This window comes from Asterias amurensis, chromosome 1 (genome assembly GCF_032118995.1).
Source record: "Asterias amurensis chromosome 1, ASM3211899v1".
NCBI lineage: Eukaryota > Metazoa > Echinodermata > Asteroidea > Forcipulatida > Asteriidae > Asterias > Asterias amurensis.
The window spans coordinates 23506945-23523515 of record NC_092648.1 but is presented as its reverse complement, the minus strand read 5'-3'; the positions used below and the strand labels follow the sequence as shown (position 1 = coordinate 23523515).

The 16571-nt window shown below is 39.0% G+C and overlaps 1 protein-coding gene across 2 annotated transcripts; it reads right to left on the bottom strand.

Moving 5' to 3' along the window:
- Nucleotides 1-86: 86 nt before the first annotated feature.
- On the bottom strand, nt 87-16559 carry LOC139954444 (uncharacterized). 2 transcript variants are annotated; one of them, XM_071954252.1, is made up of 13 exons: nt 15995-16559; nt 11008-11174; nt 10137-10259; nt 9456-9608; nt 8021-8233; nt 7727-7768; nt 6247-6413; nt 5952-6036; nt 5155-5281; nt 3916-3966; nt 3371-3498; nt 2552-2602; nt 87-2013 (listed from the first exon to the last, which is right to left on the bottom strand). In XM_071954252.1, the coding sequence occupies exons 1-13, from the start codon at nt 16428-16430 to the stop codon at nt 1798-1800; spliced, it is 1959 nt and encodes a 652-aa protein (XP_071810353.1). In that variant the 5' UTR covers nt 16431-16559; the 3' UTR covers nt 87-1797. The 2 variants fall into 2 exon arrangements, with proteins under 2 accessions (XP_071810353.1, XP_071810348.1); XM_071954247.1 differs by lacking the exons at nt 87-2013; nt 2552-2602; nt 3371-3498; ... (7 more) ...; nt 10137-10259; nt 11008-11174 and adding an exon at nt 12320-15153.
- Nucleotides 16560-16571: the final 12 nt, after the last annotated feature.

Genomic DNA, 16571 nt, shown 5'->3' with positions numbered 1-16571 from the left:
ATAAAAGGCATCAAATACACACATGTAGGATTTTCTTTCACATAATGTATTGTCTTTAATCCCCAGAATGTTGCATATCAGCCCAAAAAGAACACCCCCCTTAAAAAAAAACCTGTTTTTTAAAAACATTGTAAAGAAAGGAATTTTCAGACAATTAAAATTACAATTGAGGTAAATCAAGTTTGTGAGTAAAAATTAACCACAAACATTAACTTTGGTTTGCCCTTCAATATTAAGCTTAGAAACACTGTACATGCCAAGTTGATTTTTGTAAAACATACCAGCATGTGACTTTCTGCAGAGGACACACACTGCATTCTAGTTCTAAGTACTACAGGTGTCTTTGATGTATTACCGTTGAGCTTGCCTGGTGATAAAAGGCCAGCTAGCACCACAGTATGCATTGAGTTATTTAATTATCATTTTATGCGATATCAGCGTTCTTCCTTAACAGTGGGCTGCTGGCTCAATGCCAGTTAAAAAAGCCAGAGGACTGTTTAAAATTCACTGCAACTGGCCCTTCTTATCTGGCTATTTCGGTGCTGAAAAGCATCCCTGTATTAAATGAAATATTGACCAGTGAAAAAGTGAGACGACGAGCTAACTGGTCCTGCTTCTTGGTCAATGAAAAATTTAGGACAAACCCTGAATATAGTTTGTCAATCTAAGTATGCATTCTCATCAGTTGTTCAGGCATGTCATGTCAATGGTGTAAGAGTATGGTCACTTGTTGACGGGGTGTCGGATGCAGCTGTGTCCGCCATGCAATACCGTCCGCTCCGGACACTTTTGCATATGCAACCGTGTCCGGGGCTTTGCAAAAACCGTCCGGCGGACATGTACATGACTGTACATGTGTGTGCGCGCGTAAGCGAGCGTGCATGCACTGAACCTATATATAATTTTGTGCAGCATGAATATTCACGTATTTTATGATTGCAGCTAATACCCAAAGGCCGAACATTTCCCAGGTCATTCATGACATGCACTTATAGCTTGTAAAAAATAAATGGCGAACGTGTTCCGCCGACCAAGGGTGTTTAATCTACTGCAAGGCTGGTTTTGCACGAGGGCGGAAACAACTGCATATGCAAATGTGTCCGGGTGGACACAATTGCATTATGCAGCAGCATCCGGGCGGACACGATTGCATATGTAAAACCGTCCGGCCGACATGCAATAATGTCTTCCGGATAGTATTGCACAGAGGACATAATTGCATGCGACAATGGCACTAACATAATAAAATCTAAAAGAATACGGCATTGGTCCAATTGGAGACTTTGGAGCGCTAGGTGGCAGTAGACTTACCAGGTAAATTTCCAATGTTTACATAGCTCTGAGCATGGGCACATTACATGGGGAAAATTTTTCCCACTTCCATTGGGAAAACTTAAAGTCAATGGGAAACTTTTGAAGGGGCACCAAGGCCAGGACCAGGGGCAACAGAGAGGCCATGACCTGCTTGGCCAGCGTGTAATTCCAAGCCTGCTATGAATGCAAAGCAACAGCTCATAACATCTTTTAACACTATGAGCACATTGACCTTTTGGGTCAATCTGAATATTGCCGTCTGGTCTGTTCAACAATTCTTGATTGACACGGGCTTTGGACTTTTGATTGGTTGAATAGCGTTCTAGCAGCAGGCTGCCTTGCTGATTTCAATTGGCCAATCATATCAGTTTTGAATTCAAGGATGACTAGAAGCATCTCGATTGGTCAGTCTCTCTTGCATGAATAACAGTATGGCGCAGCATAGTGATTGGTCAATACCCTTCCATTGATCCCTGTGATTGGTCAGTTCGGAACCGATGGAAACATGGGTTTATTGTGTTGCTCCCACTGCAGTCCCGTGATGTCTGGTTTGGAGTTTTGTTCCCAGGGTAATCTCTCAATGTCCACATTGCCTCCGCATAGAACGACCGCTACATTCTGGATGGACGGGTCTAACTCCTTCATTTTTTCTGACAAAACTGCTGCAACGCCTGTCGCTGCGGCTGGCTCAATACATAGCTAGAAGAAAAAAAATAATTATTTCAGTGCTCAAAGTAAAACTACTGTATGTACTATAAAGACACCTCCATGTGATGTAGGATATTTCAATATTAATTTAATGCTTCCTGGAATTCTTGAATGCATGACAAACTTAACACAAAATATTTTAACTCAATTACCCCATTTAAAAACCTGCGATGGTACAATGTTGATACTTGTACAGAAAAGCCTGGTTCGTGTTTAGCGTGAGTTGCAAAAAAAGGGAAGTGAATTTCCCTGCGCAACAATTGCTTAGAATACAAGAGTGTTTCCCGTCACATAATTCGCTTTGCAATGGGAGACGTTTGACATTTTTCTTGAAAACATGTACTGACACCTGTGATCATGTAACAATTAGTGCATCTTTGTAAGCTTATAAATTTTCAAGAATACATTTTCATAAACTTGTCACTCTATGAGAATTATTTCCCTTCCTTGCCAATACACTATCCAAAACTTTTTAAAAATATTGGGTTTGTTTCAACTGCATTAATAAACTTCATTTAATATAACACACCTTTAGTCTTGTCCAGGCAAATTTCATAGCTTCCACAATGTCGTCATCATTCTGTTCAGGAGGAAAAGAAAATTGTGAAGTAAAAAAACAAATCATGTTATTTTCATCGATTCATAATTAGCTGTAATAATATGGTAAAAAAAGTATCAGATCTCTTCACTATTGCTGCAAATGGCAAAGACCGATCCCAATTTGGGGTTATCATCATGTGAACAAGTATTTGAAGCGTGGTGGGATGTCATGGCTGTGAACTCAAGTTCAGAAAGGGCGATCGAATCCTGGCCCGGTCATTTGTGACACTTGTGTTCTTGAGCAAGACACTCTATCATGAATACTTCACTCCACCAGGGAGTCGGATGGGTATCGACAAGAGCTTGGGAGTAACATGCAATGGACTGGTCTCCTGTCCAGGGGGAACAGCAGTTGTTTAATGTCTATGAAACCAGACATTAATACTGGCCTGATGAGCCTTATTGGCACAGGACAGACTTAACTTTATTTGTATGCCTTAATCATGTAAAAGCAACACCCAATAGAAGCACCACTCCCAAGTATTGGTGAGATTTGTGAGGGAAAGGCTGATTGACCTCAAAATTAGGGACCTGTGTGATACAATAACATAGTCAGAATCTGAGCTTGCAATTAGCAATCCTTGATATTGCATCAATGGGAGACTTTCAGGACGCTTGGTGGCAGCAGACTTACCAGGTACAACCCATTGTTCTCAATAATGTGCGCATGCTTAGAACTACGCAAACAATGGACATTTACCTGGTAAGTCTGCCGCCACCCAGCGCCTCAAAGTCTCCCATTACTTACCACTGTGAAGACCTCTTTCTCTGCCTTATCTCTGAGGATTGGCCAGGTCAGTTTGCCAAGCTGTTGAGTACGAATAGCATCAGCGACTGTGTTTAAAGACTGCGGTGGTTCTGGCCACATTCGCTTCCCTGATGAGAGTATGATAAAAATACTGGTTCATTGACAATGTTAATAACTTAAGTCTTACTTGAGATAAAGTTCTTGATTGAAGCCTTTCTAGTATGTAAAGGTCTAACCATTTGACAACCAGCCAATTAGTCAATTTTTTATACCTTCCACCCAGGTAGTAGTTAAAAAGCAGGAAAGGTCTTCTCAGAACTAAAAAGTCTCTTGAATTCCGAAAATCTACTCTGCTGTAGTAGAATATATAGCAAGACAGTTCTCTAAAGAAAGAACTCTACCTGGCAAGTAGATACACACATGGTATTACCGCAAACCAAATATATATTGATACCTCACCATGCAATGCCTCAAATCATATTACCATTTGATGACCATTATGTCCACAGTTTATACAAACTACATAGAGTCGTAGTCCTACTTACCAGCTTGCAGCGAAGTTTGGAGATCTTTACCTTCTGGTTCGACACAGTAAACTAAAAAATGAAAACCAATGTTGGTTTTTTATTAGATAAATGTACATTGAAAACAGTGCGTATGCACTTTGTTTAAAAAAGCGTGCTTTTGAATGCGTAGCCAGCCACTCATATCAGATTCAAATTCTATACAAAAATAAAATTTGTCCTCAGTCATCAACAAACAGCAAACATGTGTGTTCCAAGGAAGCTTCTAAACAAATTGTGGAAGCAGAATCAAGAGTTAGTAATAAGTTAAATACTGGGCTTGAACTTAGAGGGAAAATCCACAAAACCATTGACTTGTGGCTCAAAATATTTATTGGACCGCAATTTCTTTTACAAGACCAGAATCAAAATGAACTGAAATTTAAAGGAAAATTGATTTCAAGCGTCGTTATGTGTACTAAGTCATTACTCAGTAGAATTGAGAGGTATTTTATCAGGCTCAAAGCAGCCAACATTAATATTTAGAAAGAATAACAAAAGACCACCGGACTTGTTCGATGGAAAAATTTGCGCCGTGAAGTATGTGTAGAGGCATGAGCAGTCACAGCTAATTTAATGCACATTATTTTGGAAATGAAAACTGTTTTACTTGTAGAAATGAGCCTATTTGAGGTATGGCAGACGTTATAGGGAGTGTACTGTTTGGTTTGGGTGTATACATGTACATACAGATTTTTTCCAAATTTGAGTGTTGTAGTGTTTCGCTGCCATATCTCAAAAAGGCTAATTGCACTTTTGTGAAGTTTTTATGACAATTTGTATGAACATAATTAGGTACCACAAGCCATTTGAGCCAGCACAATACTATAGCACTAGTAGGTTTGGGTAAATTTGTCTGTATACATCCAAACCAGACAGGGAACACCCCTCCAGTGTCCACCATGGCCCAATTTCATAGCGCTGCTTAGCGGCCGATTTTGTGCTTACTGTGCAATTTCTATTTCATAGCGCTGCTAACCGTAAGCACACGAAAAGGCATGCTAACCTTCCGGTGCTTACCGCACGAAAATAAATGACGTCACAATGCAAACCCCAGTAAACACGAAATATGGCCGCACAATTTTTCTGCTAACCTGTGAAATACGCTAAGGCTTAAGCAAATTTTTCTGCTACAGTAAGCACGCAAATTTGCTTACCGTTAAGCAGCGCTATGAAATTGGGCCCTGGTCTTAAAAAGGTTAATTGCGTTTAAGATCTTACTTTTGATGTCTTTATTGATTCCTTTGACAGCCGTAGCAATTCCACCAGCTAAACCTCCACCACTGGTTGGAATTAGAATAGCTTGAACAAATGGACACTGGTCTAACAGCTCCAGACCCAAGGTTCCCTATAAAATAAAAAAAATTACTTTTAAATGGTTAATGTCAATTTTGAGCAAGTTCAAGTGCACACATTTAGTCAACCTGTGATTGACCACTGACTAGCATCCTACATGCGCTGTAATGTTCTAATGTTCTCACTCGAACAACTTATTTGACACTCCATTGCATTCAGCATTTTTTTTATAGTGTCACCGGTTCCCTTCTGCGCTTGACACATGTTAGCATTGAACAGGCTATTGGGACCACAGATGAAACCATGATCCTGACCACAGTAGTCAAACAATGGTCGACCGGCATGGGTTTTAGTAAAACACGTTGACCTTTAGTTAACCATGGTGTGCACTTGAACTTGCTCTGTATTTCACGAGGGTGAAACATCTAGCACAGCTGATATTTGAGGGTTTTCAAAAAAAAAAGACTAACAATGACAAGATTTTTGCAAAAAGGGCACAAAAAAGAAGAAAACAAATCAATTAACGAACAATGGACTTAATGAACAGAAAACAGTAACAGATGAAATTGCACCATCAGTATACCACACTATGAAGTGAAAAAAAATACAATACAACACACACCCATAAAAACGAAAAATGTTACACATAGAAAGTCAACAGTTGAAAATTATTTCGAAAACATGAGTGCCCCAACCTACCCCAGTTTATTCACTTTACATACCTGGCCAGCAATAACATCAACGTCATCATATGGTGAGACGAAATGGTAATCTCTAGCCTTCCGTACTTTTTCACACGTGTCTTTCCTGAAAAGAAATGAGAGTTCAATTGTGATCAACAAGTTGGGTGATCAAATAGAACTGCTTATGAGCACATTTAGAAAAAAAAATCACTATTTAAAGTAAAATACAATTTGTCTTACTGGAAATGTGTTACATTGGGAAAATAGGTAAAAATAGGGGGGATTTGGGATGCAGATTGTTCTGAAGATATGGTCCTTAAACCGTATAACTAACCTTGAGGCTTGCGTAGGCTGAGAGAAGATTATTTCTGCTTGGTACTGCAATATAGCCTGTACTTTAACGGCTGGTGTGTCGTGTGGTACCACCACCACACACGGCACACCAGTCAACTGTGCTGCATAGGCCAATGCCTGGCCATGGTTACCAGTGCTATGTGTCACCTAGTTCATGAAACAACGGAAAGTATCACAGGCTGTGTTAAAATTGGTTGTTTGGCTATGACTGCTGCTGGTGAGGGTGTTTTTACTATGGGCCTCGTATTATGTAATGAAGCCACAGCTGCAGCCCCAGCTGCTAATTGGGACTAACAGTAGTCTTGGTGCAAGACGCTCTCGTTGAGTTGGTCAACCTCTTTCATAATACAATAGGCCCCAGACACTCAATGCGACTGTTGCTGAAGGTCTTAGGTGTTACTATAATGGGCCTTCTATGCTTTAAATCACATGATGAAGCCACAGCTGCAGCCCCAGCTGCTAATTGGGACTACAGTAGTCTTGGTGCAAGACGCTCTCGTTGAGTTGGTCAACCTCTTTGATAATACAATAGGCCCCATACACTCATCGCTACACAGTTGCGACTATTCCACCAATACATGTAGAGAGTGTTTTTGTAAGCTGTGATCCTGTTGTTTTGAAAAGGTGTGTTGGAGTGATCTGGATATTTTTTAACAGCGCCCGCTACATGTATAAGTCGATAGTAATGTGCATGGCAAGGAGAAGTGGAGCGTGGGAGATGATCGCGATAGTTGAGTGATAGTGAATTACAACGTCTTGCACCAAGACTATGACTGCAGCTGCCTCTGCATTTATTGAAGAATGGGCCTTCTAATAAAACAACTCATAAAACCCCTGAAATTGGTCTATAAAATGTGCCAGAATCTGGTTCATTTTAATTAGTTCGATGGCCCATCTATTCAGCGTGCCCCTTAAGTAGAGTAACCTGCAAAAGAGGCATCAAGTCAAGACAAACTGGTCCCCTCTACTCATTCTTCTATAATCTTGTGATACTAACTATATGCAGTGTAGGGTGACCGTGTATAAACATGATTCATTTCAAATGAAATCGCTTCAAAATACGTAACTCACATACATACTAAGCGTCCTAAAAGTGCCATACAAGCGCTTAAAAGTTGTTAACAAGCGTGCTCGCAAAGTAGTCACTCTCGAGAGCCAACCAGCATCGTTTTTAGCTCATCTCTACCAGGGGTTAGTGACATGAGATATCGATTTGGCACACTGCCCATGGAAGTATAAACTAAACCAAAGGTTACACCGATCTTGTTTCCTGTGACTGTGTGCACCACAATGAATTTGGATTCACAATTTGACGATTAAATTTACCCTTCCGACTTCATTTTAGTAACTGGTACTTTATTCTGAAACTATAAAATAACAAGACATTACTTGATGATGCAGTTATATAATAGCTACTAACTATCTGGGCTGGGCAATTTACGATTTGGAACACTACTTACCACGCCTTTTGGTTCATTCCCACTCTCCTTTAAAGACAAAATCTGTCATATGAGGTGAGAAATAATTGAAAAAAGATTAGTTATTTGTTCACATGTCAAACAGATCAGTTATTGCAGTCGTACTAAATTTTAACAGGTTAGTGAATTTGTTTACATCTGCATAACTTATATTAGGATTTAAACAATTTTTAAAAACAGTTTTCAAAACCAAGGTATACTTTGCATAAAATACAGAATATTTTTCAATGAAGGACGCATTCATGTTTTAAAGCATTAAACTGAATTTCTACTTACGGCGTTCAGAGCTCCTCTGACTTTGAATGACCCTGTCTTCTGCATTAACTCAGCCTTGAAGTAGACAGTCCTTCCACATAGTCTATCTACGGTTGAGCTTGTGTGGATGGGTGTCAGGTTAATCAGATCAGCGATTCGACTGGCTGCTTTCACCACATCCTTAAATGCCATCGTACGTCTCTTTAGTTGGGTCCTACCAGGCGTTTTGGGACACTGAAAATTCAGAAAAATTATCTGAGTATTTTTTTTTTACATGCATTACACACTTTCTTTTATGTGTGAGATCAAAGTTCTTTGTCAAGATATTCAACCCCATGGTCATAGACAGTTATCATATGTACATTGACCACTGTATGCTGTGGTCTGATATGTGGATATAATACAACTACCTTATTGCCTATGTATCTCGGATGGTATATCATGTATGGGGAGTCAGTCGTTTGCTGTCCTAACTCTGTGCATTGGATCTGGACACAGACACACACTCCCAGCTAGCTAAACACTTGTCACCTCAGTCACTGATTCAGCAGTTTAATACCACCTCACTTTTTATTGCAGACAGTATTTAGTTTTAAATAGGTACTGGTATATTGAACTTTTGTACCACATTGATAATGACATTCATTTATTCATCATGCATACCATGGAGGTTCCTCTGTGTGTGCATACATACAATAAATAATCAAACTTTGATACCAGTATTTTGCAATGCACAGATATTATGCCTATAAATAAATACAGATGACACTGTTAAAAGTGTTATCGCATCGAGTAACAAGTTACTGCAAGTAACAAGAGCTAAATGTATGCACAACACAATAAGCTTACCAGAGTGACCTAGGGACCATATGTTTATATCCATAACACCCTAACACTATTACAGTAGTTCAAAGGTCACAGAGTCCCAAATATGAAGCATACATCATGTACACAATCCACTCCAACCAGGAAGCTAAGTACAATGTACACACACAATGCCACTACATGTAGCAACTAGTTACAAGGCCTATTCAACAACACACCACAAGAGGGCAGGCTATACAATAACAATGGTTGGCCTTGAAAGCGTTGTTGTCTCTTTTGAATTCCCTACCACACTATGGCACAGAACATAATGCACAATTATTAGTGTGTGTATAATATTAAAAGCATGACAAGGCAACCCCAATAATACAGAGCACTCTCAATGTTTTCTCAATCAATGTGTATTTAGTCAATGGGTATTTGTTGCAAGGTGCTTGAGCATATTATTGTACTGAATAATGACATCACTGTATTACACTTGAACAAAATTATACAATTTTTATAGGCATGCAACTTGTCAGTTCATCGGCTGCACCTCACTGGATGGGCATTAAGAAATATTTTTCTGTGGCAAGCAAAATTGGAGTAGTCAGCGTTCAGCAAATGGCGATTTAAGTTGCCAACGACTTACCACTTCTGGCGGATGATTCTTATGTTTACTACTGGAGGGAATCTTGAGGTAGAATTTCATCTCCGCATTCAATGACTCTGGAGATCGTTTCATTGCTTCGGCGACTTGTTGGAACATTTTCCTCTTAGTGTGAGACGAGGCATCAACTGGTACCTTTGGATAAACATCACACGTGCCATAAGAACCTGTCAGGTTTTATTTGTAGAACTACTGTATTGTCTCAAATCTTACAGAAGAAATGGTCAGGGGAAATTAATGATCACATTGCTCAAGTTTCTAGTTGGCTAATATTATCACAAATGAGACTTGAAGTGCGTATATTTATTCAAGGATTTTAACCAACTGCTACTGTGTTTCCTTTCTCCATGCTTAAACCACCCACATAAGAATAAAGAATATTACCCGTGTGTTTTCCACACAGCCAATGTTTATTCAGTCCTGCCCCCCCCCCCCAAGCCTGTGAAAAGAATATCCACACGCATAATACTCTTACAGTGGGATTTGAACCCACAACCTTGTCCATTCAAAAGCAGGATGTGTAACTAGACCAGCAGGCTTGCCTGATAGCTAGAGGCATTTCAAACCCTATTTTTAGCTGTTAGCAGCGCGCACCAAGAACAGGTCTAAAAAACTTGATTTAATGAATGCCAAGTGTTCTAGGCAACAAATATTTGGACTTACCTTAAAATCTGGGAATTTGACGACTTTCTTAATGCTAATGAGAGCAGGGCAGCCCATTTTCTTTGTTGATGGTGACAGTAGTCTCTTAGTTGGTGTGTAGTCATCCTCCTTGTTTAAACTCCGCTGTAAAACACAGGATGTGTGTCTAGTCTTATTATTATTATATTATTATTAATATTTTTTACAAAATCTCACTTATTTATAGTTAAGTTTACCTCTTAAAAGGGAATGCATACGTTTGGTAATCATTTCATTTGATGAGAAATGTGGTTTATGGAAAAATGTATCAGTTTTTATCCCCCGGACATAATCGCTTTTGTTTTTAGGCGATCTCAAAAAGCGACCACCTTTTGAAATGAAGTTTTCACAGCTCAGCTCTGTGCAGTTTCATTTTTTTATTAATTCAAAAGGGGACTTAATAATTGGAACAGATCTATTTTGGGGAAAAAAGCAAAAGCCCACAAAAAACTATCTTCCGGACAAAACACATGTTAATATGCCAAACAATCACTACCAGGAAGACTGATCAGTTTACCAAACCCTTCAAAATGTGCCAGAATCATTCTTTTGAAATTCATATAAAGTGTAACAAGAACATTTTCAATTTCATTAATAACTTTTTTATATGGATAACTGGGTTATTGATCCTTGTAGGAGATTAAATTTCCTACAGGATTCACTCAATTACGATTCTGGGAAAGGAGGCAATAAAACAAAATAATTAAAAAAATTAAATGGCATGACAGGTGCCGTAATCATGAAAAATAGATTATTGCCAATGCTCGATTTTCAAAAACCACAAAAAAACAAACTATTTCTAACAAGTTAATTTCAGATAAAAAACTAGGACTGTTTTCTTTGCCCCTCTCACCAAAGCAGCCTTTTCCCTGTACTTCTTCTTGATTCCGATGTTCTTGTCTTTGCCGTGCTGACAGCTGAGAAGGACCTGTCCTAAGTACATGAAGGGTGTGCCATCGAAGGCGATGGGTACAGTGGCCCTCGACTTCTGGGACCAGTTTAACCTCTTGACTTTCCACTCTGTCAAATAATGGGCAATTTATCAACTATTATCGTTGCAGCTAAGTGGGAAAATATTTTCAATTTTTGACTAATCCGAAAACCCGAACTACGTTGATCCCTTATTACGGGCACCTTACCCACGTGTGTTGGTTCAAATCTCCAAAACTCCGAAACCTAAATATTTTAATCAACATGTTTTTGTAAAATATATGACGCCATACTTTGGTGAAAAACTTGAAATTCTCAGTTTATGTGAAGTTCCAAGATATTTTTTTTTATTCAAATTGGTTTAGAGCAAGGGAGTTTGTTATGAATACTAATGTCTTCAAGCAAACTGTAATCCTAGAACTTCATTGATCAACCCACAAGATTGAAATAATTAACCTATAATGAACAATCCACACCAAACACTGTGCTGTTCAAACTTTGCCTATTGCGCTCATAAGCTACTTCTTGTTAAGTTTGCTTGAAGACAAAATCACAACCCCCTCTCGTGAACTACGGAAAAATATAGTGCATACTTTTCCGAGTTCCACTTGCACTTTAGGTAATTCTAGTAATGAAACCAGTGGACACTCAAAAGTGACTTTGCATTGTGACCAACCACTTCACCTGAGCTGACAATGATGAAGAAATGTCACCTTGAGGTGTGGGAGGAAACCTCACAATAGAGAAAATCTTATTTCAAACCCTACATGTAAATAAAATGATGACAACTCACATTTAAACAAATAGGGCCTACCCCAACACTTTTACACACAGACTATAAAAAAAAAACCTATTATATGTACACAAGTAATATTGTAGTCACCTTGCCTCATTTTGGGATTTTTATTTGTTATCTTCATAATAATAATTAAACTTTGAGATGAGTGTTTATTCCTTGTATTTACTCTCCTTCATGAATAACGTGTGTGTTCTATAAATTTCCAAAACACTGACTTTTCATTATGAATTGCATGCTTATAACAAACTGGTGCATGTTCTTCACAAAGTACTAAATACAAGTTTCACTGTGAAATAAACTTAAAGGTAGCGGACACTTTTGGTAATTACTCAAAATAATTATTAGCATCATAAAACCTGAGAATTGAGTTGAAGTGCATGGGGACATTGAAATAGCAAAGTTGTCAAAAGAAGTTTAAATAATTTTTCTTTTTAAATGTACAAGGGTCGTGAATGATGCTACAAAAAGTGGCAAGGAGGTACATGTACTATTAGATTGTTCTCCGACAGCTTACTTATTTCGCAAAGAAAAATAGAGACTGAAATTTATTAGAAAAACAAATAACAACTTTAAAACACAAGTTTCAACTTGTATAAAAAAAAGTTTTTTTTTTCACAAAATTGTCTTAAATTATACTTTACGTGCAATGTTAATTTCTGTACATTACAAATACTGTTGGTAATGGATGTTTCAATTCAATTATATTTATCACATTTCATTTTATCACATTTCATTTAGGCCTGGTCCTTAATCTTTGTGAACTCAACCCATGGCACTTTGCAAAGGGCACCCACAGCAAAAAGCAATTGTTGGTGTCATGGTTTTGTTTAAGGCCTGTGTTTATAAACAATGTATCTAAACTGCTCTCTGTACCTTCACTAAGATTGCACTTTTTCAAAATTATTGTTTTTACCATTAACCTCATCAAAATAATGGTTTCCTGTCGCTGCAAATTTGCAAACTAGCAAACTACATTTAATTACTTTTGATAAATTGATAGTGTTTTGTTTATTTTTGTATTTATATGTACCAATTTACTAAATTAACTGTTCTGAACAGTAAATAGTTTTAAAAGGCAGTGGACACTATTGGTAATTACTCAAAGTAATTATTCGCATATCAGTGTATTTGGCAACGAGTAATTGGGAGCTGTTAATGGTATAAAACATTGTGAGAAACGGCTCCCTCTGAAGTAATGTAGTTTTCGAGAGAGAAGTAATTTTCCACAAATTTGGTTACCAGACCTCAGATTTAGAATTTGAGGTCCCGAAATCAAGCATCTAAAAGCACACAACTTCGGTGACAAAAAATGGGTGTTTTTTTCTTTCATTATTATCTCGCAACTTCAACGACCGTTTGAGCTCAAATGTTCACAGGTTTGTTATTTTATGTATTGATGGAGATACACCTGTGAAGGCTAGTCTTTGACGATTACCAATAGTTTCCAGTGTCTTTAAAATATGATGCAAACAAAGTGTATCACTCAAGAATGTTTCTTGGAGTTACATATCTTGCCTAGAAATTCCCTGTAGCATTTTCAGTTAGGATCCTTTTTGACAGATACAACTTTTACTTTAAATGTCCAAGTTCTACATTGTCAAATCTAGCAAGAGTTGAGGTCAGAACAGTTAAATTTTTACCCCCCTCCCAAAGAGTCCTCTGCACGGAAATCCATATCTTGCATTTTGTTAAGATTTTGCAGATTTAGGCTTGGTAATTGTAACAAAGTCAATCATTCATCAATCTCTTCTCCATCAATTTGAATTTCATATCTTGTGCCATCAGGATGTACAACACGCTCAGTGATTGACCTGACATGAAAGTTTTTCAAGAGGCTCCTGAAGTCAGTGAGACCGACCTCTTGACGATGCTCATTTATGACACTTCTCACAGACCTCTGAGGTTTAGGCTGCGGTGGCGATTGAGGATCCTGAGGAGGACAGGAGGTTGGTTTCCTCATCCTAGTCGATTCAACCGGAGAAGAAGAAGATGGCCCACCCTGTGGGGAAGCAACCTGCTGGGGGAACTTAGAAGGTTGCTGCCTTGCACCTTTTGATGCATCATTGCTAACTCTTTGCTGTCTGTCTACAGACAAAGTGTTGTTAGACCTTGAAGGCGAGTAAGCACTCAAAATACTTTGGTGCTTTTGTTTTTCGCTGTCTCTGTTGATCAACACTGATGTGATGGTGGCGTTGTTTTGACCAGTGTTACGTGAGTTATTACAAGTAGATGTAGTTATTGAAGATGTGCGTCTGTTGAGTAGGTTCTCTTGTGATGGATTATGGTTAGGGTTATGATAGGTAGCCATTTTGACTGGCATCTGCGACGAGGAGGTATTCCTGCTGCTTTCATGTCTAAGTGACGAGTTTGTGTTTTGGGTAAGTATTTGATGATGAATTCCAGGCATGCTTGTTACTGGATTAGTACGGTGTCTTTCATCCATTTGACTTACGCCTTCTTGACATTCTCTCCTATGTTGATGGCTATTCACTGGAGGTGCATGAAACAAATTGGATTCTCTACTGGAGCTGGTGGAGGGCTGCATTCTGGTAAAATTCACTTTCGGAGAGATTGGTGTCCTGTTGAGTTGAGTGTTTTGCACTTGGCTTCCTGTGACACTAGTGATTCTGGGGAGAGTTGATGATGTTGTGACGAGATTCCCGTCTGATCGTTTGAGTAATGATGTTGTGGCTTGGCTTCTCACCGACTGTGGCTGTCTCAAGTGTGATCCTGATTGAGTGAAAGGCTCTCTTGAGGTGGTTATTCCAACTGGGTAAGCTGTGGTTGTGATTGGGCGCTGCTGGTGCATCTGGCGTTCCTCATTGTTCCCATGCACAAAATTTGCTTGCATATTGACAGGTTTGTCAGAGATGTCTGATGCCTCCACAAAGTTGAAATTTCTACGAGACATGTTGGCAATCTTAGGAAGAGGTTCCCCACTGTCTAAATCCTCTTCAGGTTGATACTCAAATCTTGAATCCTCTACGTAGGCCCCGTGAAATAAGTCACTGATATTAGGGTCAAATGGATCCGGCATGTTTGGGTGTCTACGCTTTCGGTGTTGCTTGATGTTGTACATGCGTGACGATACGTAATCACAGTAACCACAGCTTATCTTGTCTTGGTGGTTGTCTCGTTTGTGCTGCCAGAGCGATTTGTAGTTCTTGTACACCATCTCGCATTCGTCACAACTGAATTCCTCAGCCGTCTCTCCACTGGGATGCACAATATGCCTGACGAGGTTGTCCGAAGCTGATCCCATCCCTTCGGCTGTGTAGTAAAAGGGAGACAACAGATTCTCATTGAGTGATTGCATCATCATGACATCATTCAAATGGTAGGGAGGGGAGATGACATTTTAGGCAAAAAATCTTTCTCGAGGTCAGCTCACAGCTTGCATTTTTCTCCCTAACTTGTGACAGATTAACTTATCTTGACAACATCAGCATCATTTGACAAGGAGATCTCTGCAAAACTTGTCCTTGCTTAAGTATTTGATGGAGGCATAGCTGTAATTTAGAAAAAATGAATCTACAAGAGGGAAGAGAGAAACCAGTCATGCAGCGTAGCTATTTCAGTGAAGTGTATGATGAGTGTAGCCATTTGAGTTAATTGCAGTACTAGGCCAAAGCATACAAACACCACCTGGGTCTACACTTAACTATATTGCTACCTCCATGATTCTACTTACATACAACATTGCACTGATAAATATTCAAAAATTATTAACTGCATCTTCACCATCTGAATCTGGCTGTGTTACAAATTAACACAAAGTACCCTTTGTTATTTGAGAATTCAATTGTTTTTTGTTCGTTAACTTGTTAACATCTCACTCTAAACTTCAACATTTCAATGAGATCTTTGGGATGTAGGCATTTGTGTTTGTTATTGTTTAATCATGGTTAATTTATTTGTTGAAATTAAATGTAAATTGTAAGTAACTCTTATAAAAATAGTTTTCTTAAACTTACAAATAATAGTCTTATATAAATATTAACGTGGTTAAAGATTGGATGATTTGTTGTAAAATATTTAAGTATAATACTGACATGACTGATATTGGAGGTCTGTCTTTATTTAGAACAACAACCACTTTTTTTGGACTTACCAGTTTGTGAATAGCCTTTCTCCTTTTTCAGCATAATGAAATGCGTGCCTGTATTTTTCTCATAATCCGAGACTTTTTGCTTGACTTCGTCTTCGCTATCGAGAAAGAACACCCCGTGACCATCGTATGAATCGTCCCCTTCATCGTCCTGCGGGTCCTCCTCGTTCTCGTCGGGGTCACCGGGGATACCACAGGGGACCCTGCCGTCGATAGCGATGATGTGACGGCCGGGTTCATCGTGTTGTTGACCATCCTCCTCTGTGTCCTCTTCGTCTGGCACTTCAATCGGCGGAGTCGTTTCGTCTGCTGCATCGAGTCGCCACGACTGCTGCTCGGAAGAGACTAGTTCATGTACAATTTCCTCTTCGACATGCTGCTCTATTTGTTCTTTTCCACAGGAATCTATCTCTTGTTGTAGGTTCTCAATTTCCGCCATTGAAATGAATTATTATTAGAGCCTCCCCGCAGATTGGACTAAAATAATCCGCTCTCTACTCGCAGTCCAAAATTACACACGGGCTCTTTGAGTGATGTGTATGTCCGTATGTACGTGTTTACTACAGTATATCCGTCGTCC